The 21,226-nt window shown below is 39.7% G+C and overlaps 1 protein-coding gene across 1 annotated transcript in view; it reads left to right on the top strand.

The window, feature by feature from the left end:
* Positions 1 to 16,551, top strand: part of BMPER (BMP binding endothelial regulator) — a 461,522-nt gene extending 444,971 nt beyond the window's left edge. Inside the window, exons 14-15 of the mRNA XM_014056655.2 lie at positions 12,376 to 12,506; positions 15,681 to 16,551. Coding sequence (XP_013912130.2) covers positions 12,376 to 12,506; positions 15,681 to 15,862 — 313 coding nt within the window. The 3' untranslated portion in view covers positions 15,863 to 16,551. The remainder of the gene's footprint in view (positions 1 to 12,375; positions 12,507 to 15,680) is intronic.
* Positions 16,552 to 21,226: the final 4,675 nt, after the last annotated feature.

Consider the following 21,226-nt stretch of genomic DNA (forward strand, 5'->3'; position numbering starts at 1 on the left):
GCAGATGCTGGTCTGTGCTGAATGCTCTCTCCTCCTTTTCCTGGTCTCCTCTCCAGCCATTTCTGTTCTTTCTTCAACAACTGACCAGTTAAATATCCTATGATTAAATCCTGTTCTTGCATGGACTCTAGACTAGTCACAAGAATATCCCATGAACTGTCCAAAGAACTAAGCACCACATAGACCTTGTGTGCTTCAGTAAAGTCATTCCCCTTTCTTCCAACTTGAGGAATGTCTATCTCATATTCTGCAAATGTATGGACATACATTCTCATTGTTTCAGCTGTGCCTTATACAGTTTCTTAGTTAGCAACACTTTACTGCCAGCAGTCTCACATACATACTACACAACGCCTCCCAGCAATCTTTTGCAAATTCTTACGTGTAGCAGCTGACTGTCTTCTAAACCAAGAATTATGTTGGCTAATGCTTTTTCATTTCTTCTCTGGTCACCATCATCCAGGACTGCTGGTGGATTAGTAACAATTGTCTATAACTCCTCCCTTCATAAATACATCTCCATCTTCACATTCAGCCAAGACACCAGGAAACCTCCTCCCATTATGCCAACAGAGGCCATGCTGCCTGCTAATCATTATATAAGTCACTTACGTAATTGTATCTATCTGCCCCATGCCAGCTCAGTGTAGCGGCGGACGTGATGTGCCGATGCCTGGAAGCTGTCAGGATCTGGATGGGGATGAACAAATTGGTGCTCAATCCCAATAAGACTGAGTGGCTATGGATGTTACCCCCGAAGGACAGTTCAGACAGTCTGTCCTTGATCCTGGGGGGCGAAGACTTACACCCCTCAGAGAGAGCTCGCAATTTGGGGTCCTCCTGGATTCACAGCTGACACTGGAACACCATCTGTCGGCTGTGACCAGGGAGGACTTTGCCCAGGTTCGCCTGCTACACCAATTGTGGTCCTACTTGGATGGGGGGCACTTCAAACGGTCACTCATGCCCTTGTCACCTCAAGTCTAGATTATTGCAATGCGCTCTACATGGGGCTACCCTTGAAAAGCGTTCGGAGACTACAGCTAGTCCAGAATACAGCCGCGCGAGCGATTTTGGATGTATCGAGATACACTCATATTACACCTGTCCTCCGCGAGCTGGCTGCCAATTGGTCTCCAGACGCAATTCAAGGTGTTGGTTATCACCTTTAAAGCCCTACATAGCTCAGGACCAGCATATCTGCGAGACCGCCTACTGCCACACACCTCTCAACGGCCGATAAGATGCCACAGGGTTGGCCTCCTTCAGATGCCATCAGCCGGACAGTGTCGGCTGGCGGGCCCCCGGAGGAGAGCCTTCTCTGTGGCTGCTCTGACCCTGTGGAATCAGCTACCCCCAGAGGTCCGGACCTTACCCACTCTCATGGCCTTCAGAAAAGCTGTTAAAACCTGGCTGTTCCGGCAGACCTGGGGCTGTTGACCTTATTGTAAAGGTCCAGCCCCAATTAGAAATGTATGCGTGTTGGGAATTTTTAAATTATTCTCTTTTTTTGCTTTTCTTTTTTCTTTCTTTGTAAGCTGCCCGGAGTCCTCCGGGATTGGGCAGCCTAGAAATTTAACAAATAAATAAATAAAATAAATTACTCTGGTGCAAGCTCACACTGGGTTGCTCCTCTCTCAACTCTCCAGTCACTGTGACCCTCTCTGCACTGGGCCTTTAACCTTTCAGAGTTTTGGCAGTATGAGTAGTATTATGAGATAAACCTAGGAGCAAAACAGAGCACACAGCACTCAGAGTCTTTATACAATTAATAGTGGTTTATATAAAAATATATACGAAATACTGTATACATGGAGATAAATTCCTTACCATTCAGCTATGGACACAAGGAGAGAAAATGAGATACATGACAAGAGAGAGAAACACCCTCTAATGGCCACCTATATATATATAGACACCTCCTTTCATCTTCCTCTTTGCATCAGCTTACAAATTACAGCTTACAACCTTACATCAGCAGGCAGCTATTAAATCCTCATTACCTGATATCATAAAAGGGCGGATGGCTCTACTCACCATCAGGTCTCTTTCTCTCTCATCCTTTCTGTCATATGAGGCAGATGACTGGCTTTCTTTGGCTGGAGTTCCATTTCGCTTGGGTGGGGAAGAAGGGACATCAATGGCCTGGCATCCTAAGCTGGATTTCTCTGATGGCTTCCATGGTGATTTTTGGTGGTGTTGCCAGCACCATCGGCCCTGCTTTTGGTTTGTGCATGGCCACCAAGCATTCAGCTGCTCTGTGCCTCAGCTGACCGCATTGGAAGCACTGGATATGGGTTTGGGCTGGTCTTGTAGGAGCGCTGGTGGCCATAGCTGAGGCTAATTGCCTCCCAGCCAGTTGGCTCTCTTGGCTCTTCCTCACTTCAGTATCGCTCTTCAGCCTGCAGGTCCGCAGTTTTACATCCACTCTTGTGGTGGCCAGAACCACTCTTGTAGCTAATTGGGTAGGCCTCGGTATGCACAAGCTTGTCATAAGCTTCTGCCAAGGCCCTCTTTGAAGTGAAAGACAAGCTTCCATTCTGGCCAGTGCTACAGCCTCCCTGCGACCCTCCAGAATTCTCAAATGTATTCCTTCACTGTCTGTCCCCTCTGATTTAACTCCCATATCTCCCTCTGCCTGTGGGCTTTTGCCTCATCTTTGAATCTCGCCCTCAGCTTCCCCAGGAAACTGATTGTTCCTGGTGGCTGCTGGGGTCATATAAGGACTGTATAAGTTTCACATATAGTTTTGCTGTATAGCAAGTATTAGTTATGTGATGATTTGCATACAACTTACTAGCCATTTTCTTGGTTGAAAATATTCTACTTTGAAATACTTTTTGATAGAACCTCAAGTATCTGTTTCTTGATATTTTATCTTTTGAACACCAGAGGAAGCCAATTTCTTATATTTTCTTTGTTATAAAATCAGATGCCATTTTATTTTGAAATATAGGGAAAGAGGTATTTTAATGGCCTCAGGAAAGAAATTAAACACCCCCAAAGTGGGGGCTAAATGCACAAATCGCACCATTAAGGAAAAGATAACCGAGGTGTGTCATGAAACCCACCTTAAATGGGTAGATGCTTTACCCTTGGCTCTCTGATCTGTGAGATGTACTCCACGTAAAGGACTTAAATTATTTCCTTTTGAAATGATGTTTGGACAGTCACCGGTTATAAGCTCTAATTTGAAAAATCATATAGGAGACCTAGGACAGCTGGGGACCTCATGGGTGAATCAAATGGTGGGAGAATTAAATAAGCAAATACAAGAAATCCAACAGTACTGTGTTTCTCTCACCCCACCATTTCTGACCACTTCTAGTCATAATATTCAGGTGAGGGATAGAGTTTGGGTGAAACACTGGAAAGGGGAAGATCTATAACCTAGATGGAAGGGCTCGTATACTGTAGTTATGTGTTCTTTGCTTGCAATAAAGGTATTAGAATCCAAATCTTGGATTCACTGGACATGAGTTAAGTCAGCTGCTGAGGAGTACTGGGAACCTAACTGGGACAAAGCCCTTCCTCTAGTGATATGCTTAAAGAAGCACCCCCTATAACTGTCCTACTGGCAACGGTCAGAATAAGAACAGGGCAGAAGAACCCCTACTGAAATCACCTTGGAAGCTGACTGTCAGATCCCTTATGTGATACTGCCATTCAATTGGGGGGAGGGGGACCTCGGAGTTAAATCACTAGCAATACCTGTAACAACTGAGATTTACAACTTTTACAACTGGTTTCCTGTTGCCAGAAGACTGGAGGTCCCAGCACCTCTGGAGGGATGTTTATGATGGCCATGTGGGATATCTTACTTTAATGTCTAACTAGAGACAGCCATGGGAACGTTAGTTTTATTTGACTCTCAGGGCAGAAGAGTTAAGGAAACATCTTCACACTTGTGTATTGGCCAGAATCTGCATTCTGACAAAAGGGAGGAGTCATTATCAGTTTAATCCCACTTGCATTGCCTAAAGGGTTTCAGATGCTGCTTTGCCTCTAATGGTTTCCATCCTGCTTAATTAAAGGTTCCTTTTGAAATAATCCATTTCAAGAGTCTTTACTTTCTTAAGTTAAGAGAGGAGCCATCACACTGACTTCTCTACGTACGGCTGAAGATTTGAAGGAGGAAGAGAACGTTCCAGTTCTTAGATATAAGAAGAACTAGAAAGTTTGAGCACCTGTCAGGGTATAGCAGTTCAAGCCTTTATGGCACTATCTCTTGTTTTAGTAAGTGTGCTTACCCTTATTTTGATTTGTTATATTGGGTATTCATTCTTCGGGAATTGCCCCCTCCTGAAAAAGACAGGTGCTGAGGCTAAAGTCATTAATTGTGATCAAGAGGGAAACAAATCATCTAATGATACTTATGTTTGAGGAACTGTGGGAATGGGTTCTTTGCAGTATAATAGGAGTTTTCAGATTGTGGGTGATACGTTTAGCAAATAAGATTTTTGTAAGGTTTTGTGGATCGCCCAAAGCTGATATTGCCCCTCCTCAAACTATATATAACCCCTGCCTTCTTTCTGACGATTCAGTAGGCTAAAAGAATTGTGTTAGGATAAGTTTTGCATGAGGGACAATTATGAGCTTTTTGTGGCTCTGGTTGTTATTGGCAAAAGGCTTGCTAAGTGATAACGTCCTGAATAGCCATTCCCAATGTTGCAAAAATACCCGAGCAACCCCCCTTGCTCTTGAAGAAAGATCCGAGGATAAGATACCCATGTGGGCAATTCCCAGACATGCAATAGAAAATATGAACATAGTACAAAAACAGGATATAATTACTTACAGACAGCTTCTTACCCTAGAAAGAGGTGTACTACAACTAAAACCCTTGGATGAATTAAAAGAGGAAAAGGTAATCCAAACATGGTTTCAGTACGGGCAGCTACAGGCCAGATGGAAAATAGATCAAAAAATTGGTTTTATGCAAGTCGAGGATAATTTACTTAAACAAATAAGAGATCAAAGTCCAATGCATATAAAGAGATTATATAATGTATTAATAGAGATGGACTCAGAAACAGAATTAATTAAAACTGTATGATAAAGTGGGCCCAAAATATTGAAGAACCAATAATGTTGGATACATGGGAAAGGATTTGGGTAAGAAATGTAAAATATATACAGGCCCAAAACTTGAGAGAAAACTTTTATAAGATGTTTTATAGGTGGCATTTAGATCCTAAAAAGTTGGCTTCTATGTATCCAAATTTACAACCTAAATGCTAGAGATGTGACTCTGTGGATGCTACATATTTTCATATATGGTGGACTTGCAAAAAGGTTAAGGCATTTTGGATAAAAATATGGTGGATTATGCAAAATGTTCTTAAAAAAAGGATAAAGTTTACCCCCCAGTTATTTTTGTTAGGTATAATTACTGATTGTACAGCTGTAGAGATTAATTTGATTTTGCACTTAATAACTGCAGCTAGATTGTTAGTGGCGCAATACTGGAAGAAGGAAGATTTGCCTGCTATCCAAGAATGGACATTGAAAGTCACAAACCTAGCCAAGATAGCTAATATATCTGCATATCTTAAGGACTATTCAAACAAGAGATATAAACGAGACTGGAAAAAATGGATTGATTATACTCAAAATAAATATGGGACTAAGAAATTCCAGATAGCTTATGATTAAGATCAGGAATGATATAAATTGTTTAGAGTTAGCCTAGCAAGGAGGAGCTAAGTTCAATTTAAAGACGTTATTAATTTTCTACTCTCTTTTCAAATATATTTTAGACTGTTTTTGTTAAAGACTTATACCGTGTATTAGTTCTAGGAAGTCAGGGGAGGGAAGGTTGGGGGGTTGGGGGGGAGGGGGGCACTGTTCCCTCTAAGGTGCGCGCGTGCGCGGCCGCGCACGTCGCTAGAAACCTCCGTGCAGAGATTTCTAACTGCCGCGCAGAGCTTTCTACCAAAGCAAACGTGGGGAAGTCCTTTGCAGGCAGCTAGAACTGGCCGCCTGCAAAGGACCTCCCCAGACTTGTTTTGATGAGCCGCCCGTGGCAGTGGTGCCTCTCTCTCCACGTGGAGCTGGCCCCCGCGTTATCCCTCCCCCTTCCTCCTCTGCCGTGCTTTTGAGGCTGCGGGAGCTAGTAGGAAAGCGGTGGAGGTGGAGGCGATGGCAGGGATAACCCAGAGCCCAGCTGAGGTGCTCCGAGCAGAGGGGGAGGCACCACCGCCACTGCTTTGCCGGTGAAGGAGAAGGAGCAAGAGGACTGGCGGCTTTGAAATGGTCCCGCCGGCTGCAGATTTGATTCAGCTTAAGCAGGGGCCGCCGAACACATGCTGAGCCGACTTTGCGCAGTGAGGCGGAGTAATTCAAACCCCCCCCAAAGAACGTGTGTGTGTGTGTGTGTGTGTGTGTGTGTGTGTGTGTGTGTGTGTGAGAGAGAGAGAGAGAGAGAGAGAGAGAGAGAGAGAGAGAGAGAGAGAGAGAGAGAGAGAGAGAGAGAGAGAGTGTTGGATCAAAATTGGTGGCCAAAGGAAAGGAAGGAAGGAAGGAAGAAAGGAAGCCCTGCCCCCTGTGAAAAAAACTGAAGATGGAGCAGTGAATGAATAAGCCATAAAAGCAACAAACAGTTAATGCGTAAGTAATCTGAGGAGGAAGTTCTCAACTAAGGAAGCAATATTAGAAAGAAATATAAAAAGCTCAATATGCCAAAACACTTATTTTAGTCTTCATTTAATTACTTGTATTGTAGTCTGATGTAACATCTTTTTAAAGTTAACGTTAGTTAGAAAAGATAGGGTACAAAACTTTTTTTTAAATTTTTAAAAAAGATTTTATTGGTAAAAAGAAAATACAACATCCATAACTTGTAAAAAACAATACAACTACATTTCGAGATATTCCCATACTATCAAATCATTATAAACATCAAAGGTTAGGTATCTTATTCCTTCCCTCCCTCTTCTCTTCCCTCATTTCTTCTTTTCCATACCCTTTTCTTCCCTCCCCCCTTACTTCCTTCTCCCCTGCCTTCCCTCCTTTCTTTTCTCCTTTCCTCCTTTCCTTCCCCCTCCTTTCCCTCCCTCGGTCCCCCCTCCTTCTCACATACCTTTCCTCCTTCCCTTCCTCTTTCCCTCCTCCTTCCTTTTCTCTTAATCACCCTCCTTTCCTCCCTCCCTCCTTCCTTCCTTCCTTTCAACTCTCCTCTCTTTCTTTCCCTCCCTCTTTCCCTCTTTACTACCCTCTCCTCTTCCCTCCCTCCTTCCTCCCCCGGTTTCTTCTCTTTCTTCTCTCCTTCTTTCTTCCCACCTTCTTTCCCTTCTCTTCTTTCTCTTCCTCCACCTTATCCTTCCCCCCTTCTTCTGCCTTTCCTGTTCCTCTCCTTTCTCCTCTCCATCCTGACTTCCCTACTATCCTCCTCCCCTCCCCTCTAACCTTTGTTACATTTACATATTTTCCTCTGCTGAGGACAACATGGTTCTCTTTTCCTTTCCTTGCTTAAGGAGGCAAGGATTATAAATCCTCTCGCCTCATCTAAAATGAAGTTTAATTGCTAATTCCAAGCAGGTAGTTATAGCGGATTTCCTATCAGCTTTTTAAAGTTTTCCCAACATTGTGGTCTAACCAAATTGCTCGACAGTGGGTTCTCACCCCTAATACATTTCTCCTTTCGCTTATCTCTCAGTTGTTGTATATTGTTCATTTGAGTTATTGGTTTAATCGTATTAGGTTAGTCAGCTATCTCTTTTTGTGTCTAAGTCTTCAAAACTTAAATAATAATAAAAATTCTACATTCATTTTGAAAAATAAATGCAATACTTGATTAATTTCATATCTTTATTTAAAATAGTTTTGGCATGGCATATCATTTTATTGACTCAGTTGGAAATGATGTGGATGTTGTATCTGATTCTGAGGCATATATATTCTTAAGTAACATAACATATAGCATATTGTCCAAACTTGCTAGACTATTTAATTGATCTTATTACTTTAAAGGGGGAGAGTTTCATGATAAATTATTTTATTACATTTATGTTGTATTTATATATTATATTTATTACATTTATATTCCACATTATATATTTGTATTGTTATTTTAGTGTTTATTGTCAATTTTGATAGATATATTGATATATCAATACTGATTTTAATCATACTAAATAACAATTACTGCTATTATTTATCAGCATTAAATATTTACATTTTTAATATTGAGTTAGTCATATTTTAGAATAATAGGATTATCTTTTAATAGGATAATTGGCAAAATCTAATTCAAATGTGATGGGTTGCATTCCAAAGGAATGTGAGAGGACAGGTTGCCTGCAAAATGCCAGGACCCAGGACCTGTTGGTGCCATGTCTCTCTCTAGCCAGTCTAATGATCTAAAAGCTGAGCAGAAGTCTTTTTTTTTCAGGGTGAGCGGAAAAGTATAGTGTTTGAGTAGCACATTTTCATGCCTGGCATTCATCAGGCTGAAACCTCGCTCACAATTGGTGCTTGGCACTTGGAATGTTGCGCAAATGTCCAGCAGACGAGACAGAAGTTCAAACTGTTGCTCTCTTAGGTGCTCAGGCATGAAACTGTGCTGCTCAAACACTATACTTTGAAAAAAAATTAGAGGGAACATTGGAGGGGGGGAGGGAGGGAAGTATATTAGCCTTGAGGAGGGGTGTTAGGTTTTAAAGTAATATGATTGTACATGTATACTGTCTTCTGTTATTTTTAAAAAACAAAGATATGTTATGTATATTGAAATGGAAGTATAAATACCATCAACATAGAATGGAGTTTGCTCAGAAGCTGAAATACACCAAGTGAATGAGAGGAAGAGTGGGAAGCAGAGGAGAGAAGAAAGATAGGAAGAGAGGGATAGGAGAGAGGGCAAGGGGGGGGGGAAGATGAGGAGAATAAGGAAGAGTGGAAAGGGGAGAGAGGAGAAGGAGAAAGGAAGGAGAAGTAGAGTAGAAAAGGATGATGGAGGGAAGAAAGGAGGTAGGGAGGGGGAGGAAAGAGGCAGAAGAAAGTGTTGGATAAGGCATAAATATGGTGTATGGAGAGCGGAAGAGCCAATAATTGGTTTTTCTTTTTATTTATTTTTTTTTCCGGTAGTTGATGGCAAGATGAACTGATGTAATTATTAATTAACACAACATGATATTGGCTATGTAATAGTATACATGTGATTATATGTTATGAAAATGGAAAATAAAAATAAAAATAAAAAAATAAGAAAGATCCGAGGATTTAAAAATCCCAGAGAACAGGGTAGAATCAAGTTACAGGATGTGGAACAGGTCTGCTCCCGCCAACAGCGCATCATTTATGCTTGGGGACGGAACCGTAAGCCAATCCCAGTCAATTATCTGACAATCCTTATAAGAAAAAGAGCTGAGCATAGGGAAAACGGGCCCCTGCAACAATTGAGAAAAGGGAACTATATGTTAAGAGTGCTGGAGCTTCAAAGCTTAATCAATCAGTCTGACCCTGCCCTGGGTCAAAAATGCTGGTTGTGTTTATCTGCTGGGCCTTCATCTTATCATGCTGTACCAGTTGAGCCAGATGTTTGGGGGAAAAACAAAGCTATGATAGTTATTGATTAGGGAGGTAGATGGGGAATCAAAATGGCAGAAGCCCAGCTGCAAAGTGATTTGTATAAGGCACTCAAAAGGCTGGGGATGAGCCGTCTCCCCACCATTGGCCTCATAGCTGTTGGTGTAGAAATTATAGGGCACCCTCCTTGTGCATCAAACATTACCAGGAACCTGGCATTCCTGTGGGGTCACTGACAGAGGAACAGTGCCCATCTGAAATGCACTTTGCCCCTAGGAAGACACTCATGAATGTGAAATTAACTCGCAGCATGTCTCCCTCTGCTCACAATCTCCTCCAACAGAAGGTCACTTTCTCGCTTCCGCTCCCACTCACTTTAACTGTTGGGAGGGGAATTTGACTACTGGAAGATGCCCAAGGCCATTTCAGCCACCCCGATTCCCTGTTTAGCTTTTGATTCAATCCACTATAGGATTTTGTGTTTACTTTCCCCCTGAAAACACCAGTTCCCAATATCTCTTTGAAGGTCCAGTCCTAAGGGATAAGCTAATGGACCCTAACCAAGAAGTTCCATTACAGCCCCTGACTGGTATGTTCCTAGCAGGAATCTTACAGGTCTGGACTAATGAAAGGAACCTCTGAGTCTATGCCTTCTCCATGAACATAGGTATATGTGTAGGAGAAAATGGAGTTTTCTTTCTATGTGGGAAAAATGCATATCTATGCTTACTTTCCAACTAGACTGGCACATGCACCCTAATACACCTCCTCCCTAAAATGGGAGTGGTAAATGGGGAACAGACTCTCCCTGTACCTCTAATGGGACATGTCCAGAAAAGGGTGCCGCTCCTAATCCCACTGTTAGCGATCCTGGGAATAGGGACAGCAGTTGGAACAGGTGTGGGTGGAATGACCCATTCCATCACACAGTTTAGGCAGCTGTCAGAGGAATTCCAAGAAAGCCTAAACCAAATTGCTGACACCCTGGTTGAGGTCCAAGATCAAATAGACTCCTTGGCAGCAGTGGTTTTACAAAACCAACGTGCCATAGATCTCTTAACTGCTGAAAAGGGTGGGCTATGTATATTCCTGGGAGAAGACTGCTGTTTCTTTATGAATAGATCAGGTGTGGTCTGAGGGGTAGTCAAAGAACTGCGGGACAGAGCATCCTCAATTGGGCAAAGACTGCAAGGGACAGATGCATGGTTTTCTTGGTTACCGGGATCAGGTTGGATTAAACAAATGCTGTTTCTTCTGCTATGTGGGATTGCAAGCTTAGCCCTTCTTCCTTGCATAATACCCCTACACAAGCAACTCGTTATGAGGTCCATAAGGGAAATATGCGTTGAAAAGGAATTAATTCTGATGGAAAGCCTTATTGACCATAGGATTGCCCCACATTCCTATGATGAAGATGAAATTTCAGATACTGGCACGTATGTTCAACTTGCACTCTTGGAAGTGGAGAAAGTGCCTCTGGAAGATAATCCCTAAGATGTGTATTACTTGTTTCTTTTCTCTCCCGCTGATGTGTATTCTGTATGCTTGTATTGTTAATCAAAAACTCTGTAATAGGCTAGACTCAATTGTGACTATTAATAGAGTCTAGAAGGGGGGATAAATTAGGATAAAATGAATTAAAATATAAAAGTCAGGCATGGCAGAAGGGAGAGATAAAAGCCTGCTTGTAAGGTATGTACAAAAATAGGAAAATGTCATAAGCCCTAAACCACAGAAGTCCAGTAAAAGTTCCAGTAAAAGTTATTATGTCAAATGTCCAAAACCGCAGAGTTCAGCTAAAGTTCAACTAAAGAGACATGTAGTCAGTACCTATGGCCCAAGACAAAAGGAGAAGTAAGACAATATCTACTTATAAGGCTTCTTTCCTCAATAAGAAATGAGTTAAGTGTCTCCATGTTATGCTGCCTTTGAGAATGTATAAGAATGTGTGCTTCAATGATGAAGGTTGTTCAGAACTTGCAATACTAGCCTTTGACTAGTTTTCTGAACCTGGCTGCCAATAAACTTCACCATGAATCCCGAGACATCTAAGTACTGTCATTTTCTGCAACAATTCCAGCTCTGCATTGGTTATCAGTATTCTTCTGGGTGTCATGCATGATGCTGGCAGTCATCTGTAAAGCCCTTCAAGGCATGGGACTTTGTAATTTGCAGAACCCTTATTCCCTTGATTATTTGATTCATTCCAGCAGAGGAGACAAGTATGGATCCTGTCATTCAAAGAGTATGATTTGGCAGGACCCAGGAAACCAGCTTTTTCTGTCATGGCACTTGCCCTTTGGGAACATTATTCCCTGGAAATTAGAATGACCCCAGCCCTGCTGTCCTTCTACAACACCTCTGTCTCTTTGTGTTCCTGGGTATGGAAGTTGGATGGTCAGAGCCTATGAAAGGATGATTTTAATTGTCATTGTATGGTTTTTTACCTTGGCTGTGGGTTATGTATTTCATTTTATTTTACTATTGTTTGTGGTTTTTAACTGCTATTAGCTGCCCAGAGTCATCATGTTGAGTGGGGTGGCCAATTTAATAAAATAAAAATAGTATTATTTTTATTGAGAAAATTTGAATGTAGAGGTTTATAGCCTTAATTATTTCTGAGATCACATGTTCTGTTAGATTATGGATTCACTGGGTAGTTTTGATAAATAAAATAAATCAGTACCACTACTACGAGGGTTCTATTACCATTCTATTTATAAAACATTTATAGAGGCAACATTAATGTCTATGAATGCAGGAATTCATATTCCTGCTGTGACCATTTGTATACATTTCTAAAAATTAGACTCTGAGAGATCCCGCTCACTCCCTTCTTTCTTGCAGATCCTGTGTGACAGATATGTGTGAGTGCCCAGTTCATAAACACTGCTATTGTGAGTCATTTCTAGCTTATGCTAGAGCTTGTCAGAGAGAAGGTCTGAAGGTCCATTGGAAACCTGAAGAAAATTGTGCTGGTAAGTAATTCACCATTTCATGCATTGCAGCATGAAGGGTAAAGGGAGTTTGCAAAACCCTGCTTTTGCTCTGCTTCCCCTTTCTTTACTTCATATTGTATGCACACCATATCTGTTTAAGTCTGTTGAAGGGAGCAGTGGTTAGTGGAAAGACCACAAAGTTGCAGACCGGAATTATTCTGGCTAATTAATAACATCTTCTGCTCTGCCTCTAGCTCATATAGAAATGTAACTAATAAAATCTGCCTTCATTGGATGGGAAAAAGGAAAGGGGAATAAATAAGCAAATCAATAATTGCCTAGAATACTGATCCTGCTAACAATTTAAGTTCAAGTGTTTGTAGTTATGCTGAGAGGTACAACATTGCTTTTAAAACCCTGGATAGGGTGCAAAAAGCACTTATTTTATGCTTGCCCAAATGTTATGTTATGCTTGACAAGGTTAATTGTAACAAATCCAAGCATCCATAGAGAAGCTAAACTAACACAGCTATATGTTCATAGCTCTGCTTCTGCCCTTGAGCTTACTAAAATAATTCACACACGCGCGCGCGCACACACACACACACATTTAAAAATGGTATTGAAAAAACTCACCTTTTAAACTTCTGATTTCATGCTAATATTTAAAGCAAAGGAGTGGAAGCAATAAAACAAATGACTCTATAATATTTGAAGTGGGAAACAGAAGACAGATGCATATGAGAAGAAAAAGTCTGGTTTTAGTCTTGGATGAATTGCTAAATTTATCTCTTTGTTATTGACCGTAGTCTTAAAAAACAAAGAATCAAAAGGTGAACTAAACAGGAATACTGGAACAGCAAAGTTCAGAATAATTACCTAAGCCTAGAAGGAAAGACAGATGCAAAGGACAATAAAACATATGCATTTATAAAAATTAAAATATTTTCTTTTGGAAGATCTTAGAATTGAGCAAAAGAAATAAAGATGAATGAAAAGAAAGTTCTGTGAGCCTACCATATGGGAAGTAAACTTGATTTTGTAAAGGAATAGAAGGATAGCTATGTTATTAATCTTCTACAGCAAAAAGAAATCAGTCTTAAGACTTACAGTACTAGAAACATTTGTGGCTCAGATATAGGTGAATACTTCATGCATTCAACTAATAGGAATGTTTGAGTAGCCCCTAAGAGGAACATAAATAAATATAGATCAGATTAAGTATAAATATAACATTTGTGATAAATAAGTGAGGGGCTGCCACAGAGAGGAAGGGACAAGCTATTTTCCAAGGCACTGAAGGCTAGACAAGGAATAATGGATGGAAACTGAACAAGGAGAGATACAACCTAGAAATAAGGAGAAATGTTCTGACAGTGAGAACAATCAACCAATGGAACAGCTTGCCTTCAGAAATTGTGGGAGCTTCATCACTAGAGGCTTTCAAAAAGAAATTGGACTGTCATTTATCACAAATGGTGTATGGTCTCCTGCTTGGGCGGTGGGTTGAACCAGATTACTTACAAGGTCCCTTCCAACTCTGTTATTGGAAGAAGAATCTAATAAGCAGGAAGAAATGGACAGTGAGAAAAACTCCCCAAAAAGACTTTTTCAGGCTCAGCTATTCCTCTGGCTCATTTGTCTTCTTTAGAAATTGCTATCACTCAGAATTCAAAGTTCTTGTTAGAGTCCCAGATTTTTGGCATCCACCTGTTAAGCTCCTCCTTCCTTAAGTTTCTTTTAACAACTCTTATCAGTTTTCACTAAAGTGATATCCAAGAACAATAATTTCAATGACATAGCTATTAAAAGAAATAGATTTGTTTGGTTGTGTGGGTTGGAGGAAATAAAAGAGAAGAATAGGAAAATAAATGCACAAATATTTCAACAAATCAATTTCTATGTCAAGAGAAAGAGTTGCATTTGGTGTGAAGAGACCTTTTCAACAATTGAGGAAAACCTTTTTCAATGCCCCCCCCACACACTCACCACTTGGTCCATTAAGCTACATGTAAATCTTTCTAGAGAAAGGCAGGATTGATAAGGGGATGATTTCAGGGGACCATAATTTAGAAACAACAGCTTGTTCAATGTTGAAATCTACATTAAGTGGTATGGCAATGTTATGATTATAAAGCAGTTTGGGTGAGTCAGGATTTGGCCTCTGGTTGCTGTTTATTCCTTAGTTTCAAAAACTGCTTTTTAAATAATGTTCATTGGTTCAATGTATCTTTTATATCCAATTTTCACTGCATAAAAGTATAATAAACATCTGCATAAAAATATAATCAACAACATATCCAATGCCTTTTGAATGGTGGGCTTTTTGGCAAGTGCGGAGCTTAATATGCAGGTGAGTTGGATTGAGAATTTGTCTGTAACAAGGAAAACATTATTTCCTTTCAGAGATCATGTTTGAGAGACAGAAAGCAATACTTGTTTTACACACCTCAACCTTATTCCAACATAGGTTATTGTAAAATAAAAATTTAAAAATCCCACTATTGCTTATATATTTCACCGTTGCCACTCTTGTTTATCATCTGTTCTTGGAATTCTAGACTCAAGCTTCCAAAAGCTGCCATCTGGACTTAATATTTAGCAGACCGTTCCTATTGGCAGAGCTGTAAAAGAGGCATTTTTAATTATTTTTTCTCCCTGTGCAATCCCTTCTCCCACTCTGAAATGCAGAGGAATAGGAGAGCCTTAAAGACAGCTTGAATGTTATGGATTTTGTAGGCTGTATGAGACTTCGGAGATTTCTCTCTTCTGAGACAGAATTCAACCCAGCATTTTAAGAATGCAATACTTTCTCTCCTTGTTCCAGTGATACTTTTTAATTCTTTTGTGAAGAATACTCTGTAATGTTTCCAAAAAGAAAGTTGGAGATTAATAGAAGATGCTGTAATAATATTTATCATGTGTATAACATAATCAGCACCAGGAAAATAAAGAAGGCAGTTGATACTGAGACATATTCAAATCTTAACACTGTAAGTTATCATCAAGATTGTGAGGTTGTCATATTCTATGAAAAAAATCCTTTTGGATATTTTAAAAATGTCATCTTTTCTTTTATTATTCTACTAATAATTGTAATGATTAGCTATAGCATCTATGACTGTGATTCCCATGGATCTGTTTTAAGGATGACTAATTGTAGATCCAATCAAGTAAATGCTGTGAAATTCATATCTTTGAAATGTCTTCCAGGAACCCAATGTAAATATGGTGCAGTTTATAACATGTGCGGTCCTGGTTGTGTGAAGACTTGTGCCAATTGGAATGAGATTGGTCCCTGCAATAAACCCTGTGTTTCAGGATGCCATTGTCCTGCCAACTTAGTCCACCACCAAGGAAGATGCATCAAACCCACTCTCTGTCCACAGCGGTGACATTCGCTGTCACTCCAAGGACACTGAACTTGATATCTTGAGTCCATTTTGAAGCTCATAGCCATTAAGGACTGCAGAGTTTGTTGGCAGATCTTACAAAACTCTCTTCCAAAGAGAAAAGGAAATGTCTGTGCCTATGAATGTATATCTATATGGAAATTTACATCAATACAAGCATATGTGCAGTTCTATATATACTGTGTATATGTGAGACTGAGAATATATGTGTGTGTATGTATGTGTGCACACATGCAAAAAGAGTAGATATAAAATTGCCATATCCATTAGCATCAATGAACTAAATGAAATCGTATCCATCCACATTGTGTGAAGCACCATGCACTGAAGTCCAAAAGCCATTGTTAAATCTAGTTGGCATAGCATAACCTTACTATGTGGTCATTCTATGCCACTTCAGCAAGAGGTTATCCCTCTTTTCTCTGGGTTTTTGCATCATTTATATCAATCATAGGAATGTGTGTGTGTGTGTGTGTGTATTAGTATTTATCTACTTCTAGGCTGTAGCCCATGTGTATCTTTTGTGTAACTCAATCGGACATTCAGTGACAAGAAAGAACCTGCTGGAGAACCCAATTTTTTTCAAGTCTATTCATGTCCCAATCTAAGTTTTGGCTAAAGATTAGATTGATCCAGGACTTACTAATATGTTCCTCTGCAGATGTTTTGGATAATAGTTGAAGTATCTTAATAAAGTAAACTGAACGATGCATAATATGCTTCATCACCTCATTTCAATGTGTATATGTAGCCTTTATAAATTGGGCTTGTAGAGTCTATGTAGAGGGGGGGTAGTGTATTGTACTAATGTTTTATTTTGAATTCTGGGGAATTCACTTCTCAATTGTAACAACAATGGATCATAAAGATATTTAATTTTTTCACATATGAAATTTCATTTTTTAAGCTGTCCCTTATTAACAGGATGCTAATGCATACAATTTTTTTGAATTGAAACTGAAACTGAAAGATACATTATTATTCAAACACTGATTCTCTTAGTGAAAGCAAACCCATTGTAATGACTTTTCTTTCAAAATGTCATTCAAGTAAAAGTGAATTACTTCCACACTGTATTCACTGGTTGTAAAGGGTCCTATGGTAAAGGTAGAGTATAAGATGGACTTTTTTCCCCTCAAAAAAGAGGCTGAAAATCTGGGTGCATCTTATACGCTGAATACAGCATTTTGTGCCTCCCAAAACTCCACTCCCTTCACCAAAATGGCTGGGCATAGCCTTTAGGAGGCTTTCAGAGTGCTTCTGGTGGCTTGGGAGGGCAGAAATGAGCAAAAAATGGGCCATTTTTTGATCAATTTTGCCCCCCTCCCCAGGAGCGCTCTATATGCCTTCTAAACGCTATGCGTGCACTTTTTCTGACAAACAATGGGCCTGTTTTTGCAAAAAATGGGCCATTTTTTGCTCATTTTTGGGGGGGGGGTACCCCCCAGGAGCACTCTACAAGACTTCTAGAGGCTATTCATCCTTTTTTTAAAAAAAACCACCAGGCCCATTTTCACAAAAAATGGACTCTTTTGGGGAGGTCTGCAGAGTACAAAAACATTTTTTAATTTGCCTCTTCAAAATCTTGGTGCATCTTATACTCTGGTGTGTCTTATACTCTGGTGAGTCTTATACTCTGAAAAATATGGTAATTTTTTAAAAATGTTTTAAAAATTATTTAGTAGGAAGTATCATCTGAAGATTGATTAGAGCTACTTCTTTTGTTTCATCAACTTTTCAAAATGGCTTTAATTCAAATATGCTGTGCCAATATAACTGTTTTGAATTCTCTTTCAAAAAACTTTAACAAAAAAAATCAAGGAAACAGTCAGTCCACTAAAGAGAAAAGACGGCAAGCAATTAACAGGCAGCAAAGAGAAAGCAGAACTGCTTAATGCATTCTTTGCATCAGTCTTCACGCAAAAAGAAACTATAGTCCAACCTACCAAAAACAATAAAAGACAGACTAGAAATAAAGGTTAAAATAAGCAAAAAATTGGTAAGAGAATGCCTGGCTGATCTTAATAAATATGAATCACTGGGACCAGACAAATTATACTCCAGAGTTCTAAAGGAGCTGGCAGATGTCATCTCAGAACCACTGTACTACATCTGTCAAAAATCCTGGAGCGCCAGGGAACTACCAGAGGACTGGAAAAGAGATAATGTGGTTTCCATCTTCAAAAATAGGAAAAAAACAGACTCAGGAAACTACAGACCAATCAGCCTAACATCAATACCTGGGAAGATACTGGAAAAGATAATAATAAAAAAAACAGATCTGCTAACATTTAGAAATTAGTAAAGTAATAACTAGAAGTCAGTATGGGTTTGTTAAAAACAGATCATGTCAAACTAATCTTATTTCATTCTTCAACATAGTGACTAAATGAGTAGACCAGCGAAATACTGCGGACATAATATACTTAGACTTCAGCAATGCATTCAACAAAGTAGGCTAAAACCTACTTGTTGGTAAAACAACTACAAAAAAAGTGGGATAGATAGCATCACCACCAGATGGATTTGTAACTGGCTGACAAACTGTACTCCATGAGTACCACATCCTTAATGGTACTACATTTACATGGAGAGAAGTAAACAGTGGGATACCACAAGGTTCTGTCTTATGCCCAGTACTCTTCAATATCTTCATAAATGACTTAGATGAGGGAATAGAAGGGGAACTTACAAATTTGTGGATAATACAAAGCTGGCAAGAATAGCCAACACTCTAGATCAGTGATGGCAAACCTTTTTGTGGCTGTGCCCAAACCGCAACCCAAAACCCACGTTTTTATCTCAGAGTGCCAATATGGCAATTTAACCTGAATAATGAGATTTTAGTTTAGAAAAAACAACTCATATATGATTAACGTCTTTTCTCTGGAAAAAACCTCCACAATAACAGTGCTTTCAATGAAACAAACTTTTTATTGAAATGTAAAACTTTGCCTTTGGCATACTTTTTATTAATGTGACTTTTGCTGTTGAATGGACACTGATAATTTTTCTAACCTTGACTCATACTTCGTACGTTTGAGAGCAACACCTACAGCACTCAGGTCATCTGAAAGTCTGTTTCTGGTGTCAGATTTGATATAATTCAAAACTGAAAACAGCTGCTCACAAGCATAAGATGACCCAAACAAAGCAAGGAAAGCAATCCCAATTGATTTAAAATTATTTGGAAGAGAATTCCACACTTTAAGAATTTTGATTTCAGAAGTACAAGTAACTGTGTCAGAACTAACTCTGCTGTCCCTTTCTATCTTCTCAAATGTTTCACCCAGGTCACATAATTTATTTTTCCACATGGAGCTTTCTTGAAATTCCAATAGCTCCATTTCCAGATTTCCTAAATCTAACCAGTCTAAGCAGGAAATATCAAGTTCTTTAAATTTGGCTTCATCTGAAGAAGTAAGAAAACACAGGGCTGTCTCCATCTTACGGAAATATGTTACCAAAATTTACCATTGCAGCTGCTACAATGCTAGAAAATTCCTTATAGATTTCCTGATGGTTTGTTGGATTGTCTGCAAATGTTGTAGAATTTTCAAAATGCATTTTTAGATTTGGAAAATATTTCAGCTCCCACTTTCAAGGTCTCTTTCAAAAACTTCCAATTTTCTCTCAAATGTTTTGATATCACAAAACATCCTTTCTGCTGTTTTCCCAAAACCTTGTAATTGTTTGTTCAGTACATTGAAGTGTACTGTAAAATCTATAAAAAATATGAGGTCGGTAACCCAGGCCATATCAGTGAGCTGTGGATATTCCTGCCCTTTTTTATCCATAAACAGCCTAATTTCATCCAAACAGGCTAAAAATCTCTCCAGGACTCATCCTCTGCTCAGCCAACAGACATATAAGTAAACAATTATACTGTGCCTGAACTTCCTCAAGAAGTGCTTTAAACTGTCAATAATTCAGAGCACGAACCATGATGAAATTCACCATTTTTTGTGACATCTTTGAGGACATCTTCAAATTTTTTGCTCCTTTCCCTGGCACAAAGTGCTTCTTGGTGTACAATGGAACGGAATGACTTTATGCTTTTTTTCTTTAACAAACAACTGTATGAAACCAGATGTTCCCCCCACCATAGAAGGTACCCTATCACTAGTAATTGAAACCACTTTTTCTGGTCTTATGTCTTGTGACAAAAAAGCCTCTATCACAGCATTGTAGGTACCTATCCCTTACGTTCTTTCAGGCAAAAAGCCAGTTTCACCAGCTCTTCTCTCATGATGTCACCAACAGCATAATTAACATTACTGCTAGCCTTGCATGATTATTTACATCGCTGCTTTCATCCAAGCTCATGGAGTAACAGGCTGCCTTTTGTAGGTCAGTGATGAGCTGCTGAGTAACATCAGTTGCTGTGTGCTGGATTCGATCTTTAACAATATTTCTGCTAAGTGGAACGTGAGAGATATGCTACATAATTTTATCCATGTTTGGGAAATCGTGAAAAAGGAAATCACTTCCAGATAACATGGTCATTTTGATAATATCCCATCAGAAAGGTTTTGCTACGCACAGTGAAATTTGAAAACTGGCAGCTGTCAGATGATTTGTTCTGGACAGGTAGTTGGAATAACTAAGATTCTGGGAATGAGAGTTCCTCACTTTTCCTTCAATAAACTCTTTTCTTTCAGCTGCACCAAGTTCAGCAACATTTTTGTGGTTGGTGTCAAAGTGCCATCTGACACTTGATGTACAACACACAACACTTTCATTGCAAAAAGTACATAATGCTTTTCCACTTCATTCAATCACTCCAAATGACTCTGTCCAGGCCTCTTGGAATGATCTTCCACTATCTGATTTTGCTTTTTTTTTCTACACTCACTTTCAGATATTCAAGACTTGGAGTCTACAAGAACACTTTTTTTTAAAGGCATCCAATAGAAATCTATCCTTGTACCAAAAATAGCTAACACTATTAGTTAACACTAGAGAAATTGCCTGAATTAACCAAACTACAGCAGTGATTCTCAGCTGGGGGTTCTTTTGAATTTGGTGACCACCAGTGAGTGGGAGAAAGCAATTTCACAGAAGGGGATGGAGAGGGCTATGGATGGTTTGTCTGGGGAAATTCACACCCACTCCCAGACCCTTTTGGGATCAACCAGGACACCTGCAGCCCTCCCCTGCCTCCTCAGGTATTGGAGCGTGGGGGAGGGGATGCTTTTCAAAGAGCCACAAGGGGGCTGAGAGCTGATTTCTGTCCCACAAGTAAGATTTGGTCCAACATGAAGGTTTTTTATTCTTTGTACTCCTTGTCTTTGCATTTTTACCAGCCTTTTAATTCCAGAAGTCAGGCTCTGGATTAAATGATAC

The sequence above is a fragment of the Thamnophis sirtalis genome, unplaced genomic scaffold (assembly GCF_051295495.1).
Source record: "Thamnophis sirtalis isolate CommonGarterSnake01/CBP01778 unplaced genomic scaffold, rThaSir2_p1.2 scaffold_4, whole genome shotgun sequence".
Taxonomy (NCBI): Eukaryota; Metazoa; Chordata; class Lepidosauria; order Squamata; family Natricidae; genus Thamnophis; species Thamnophis sirtalis.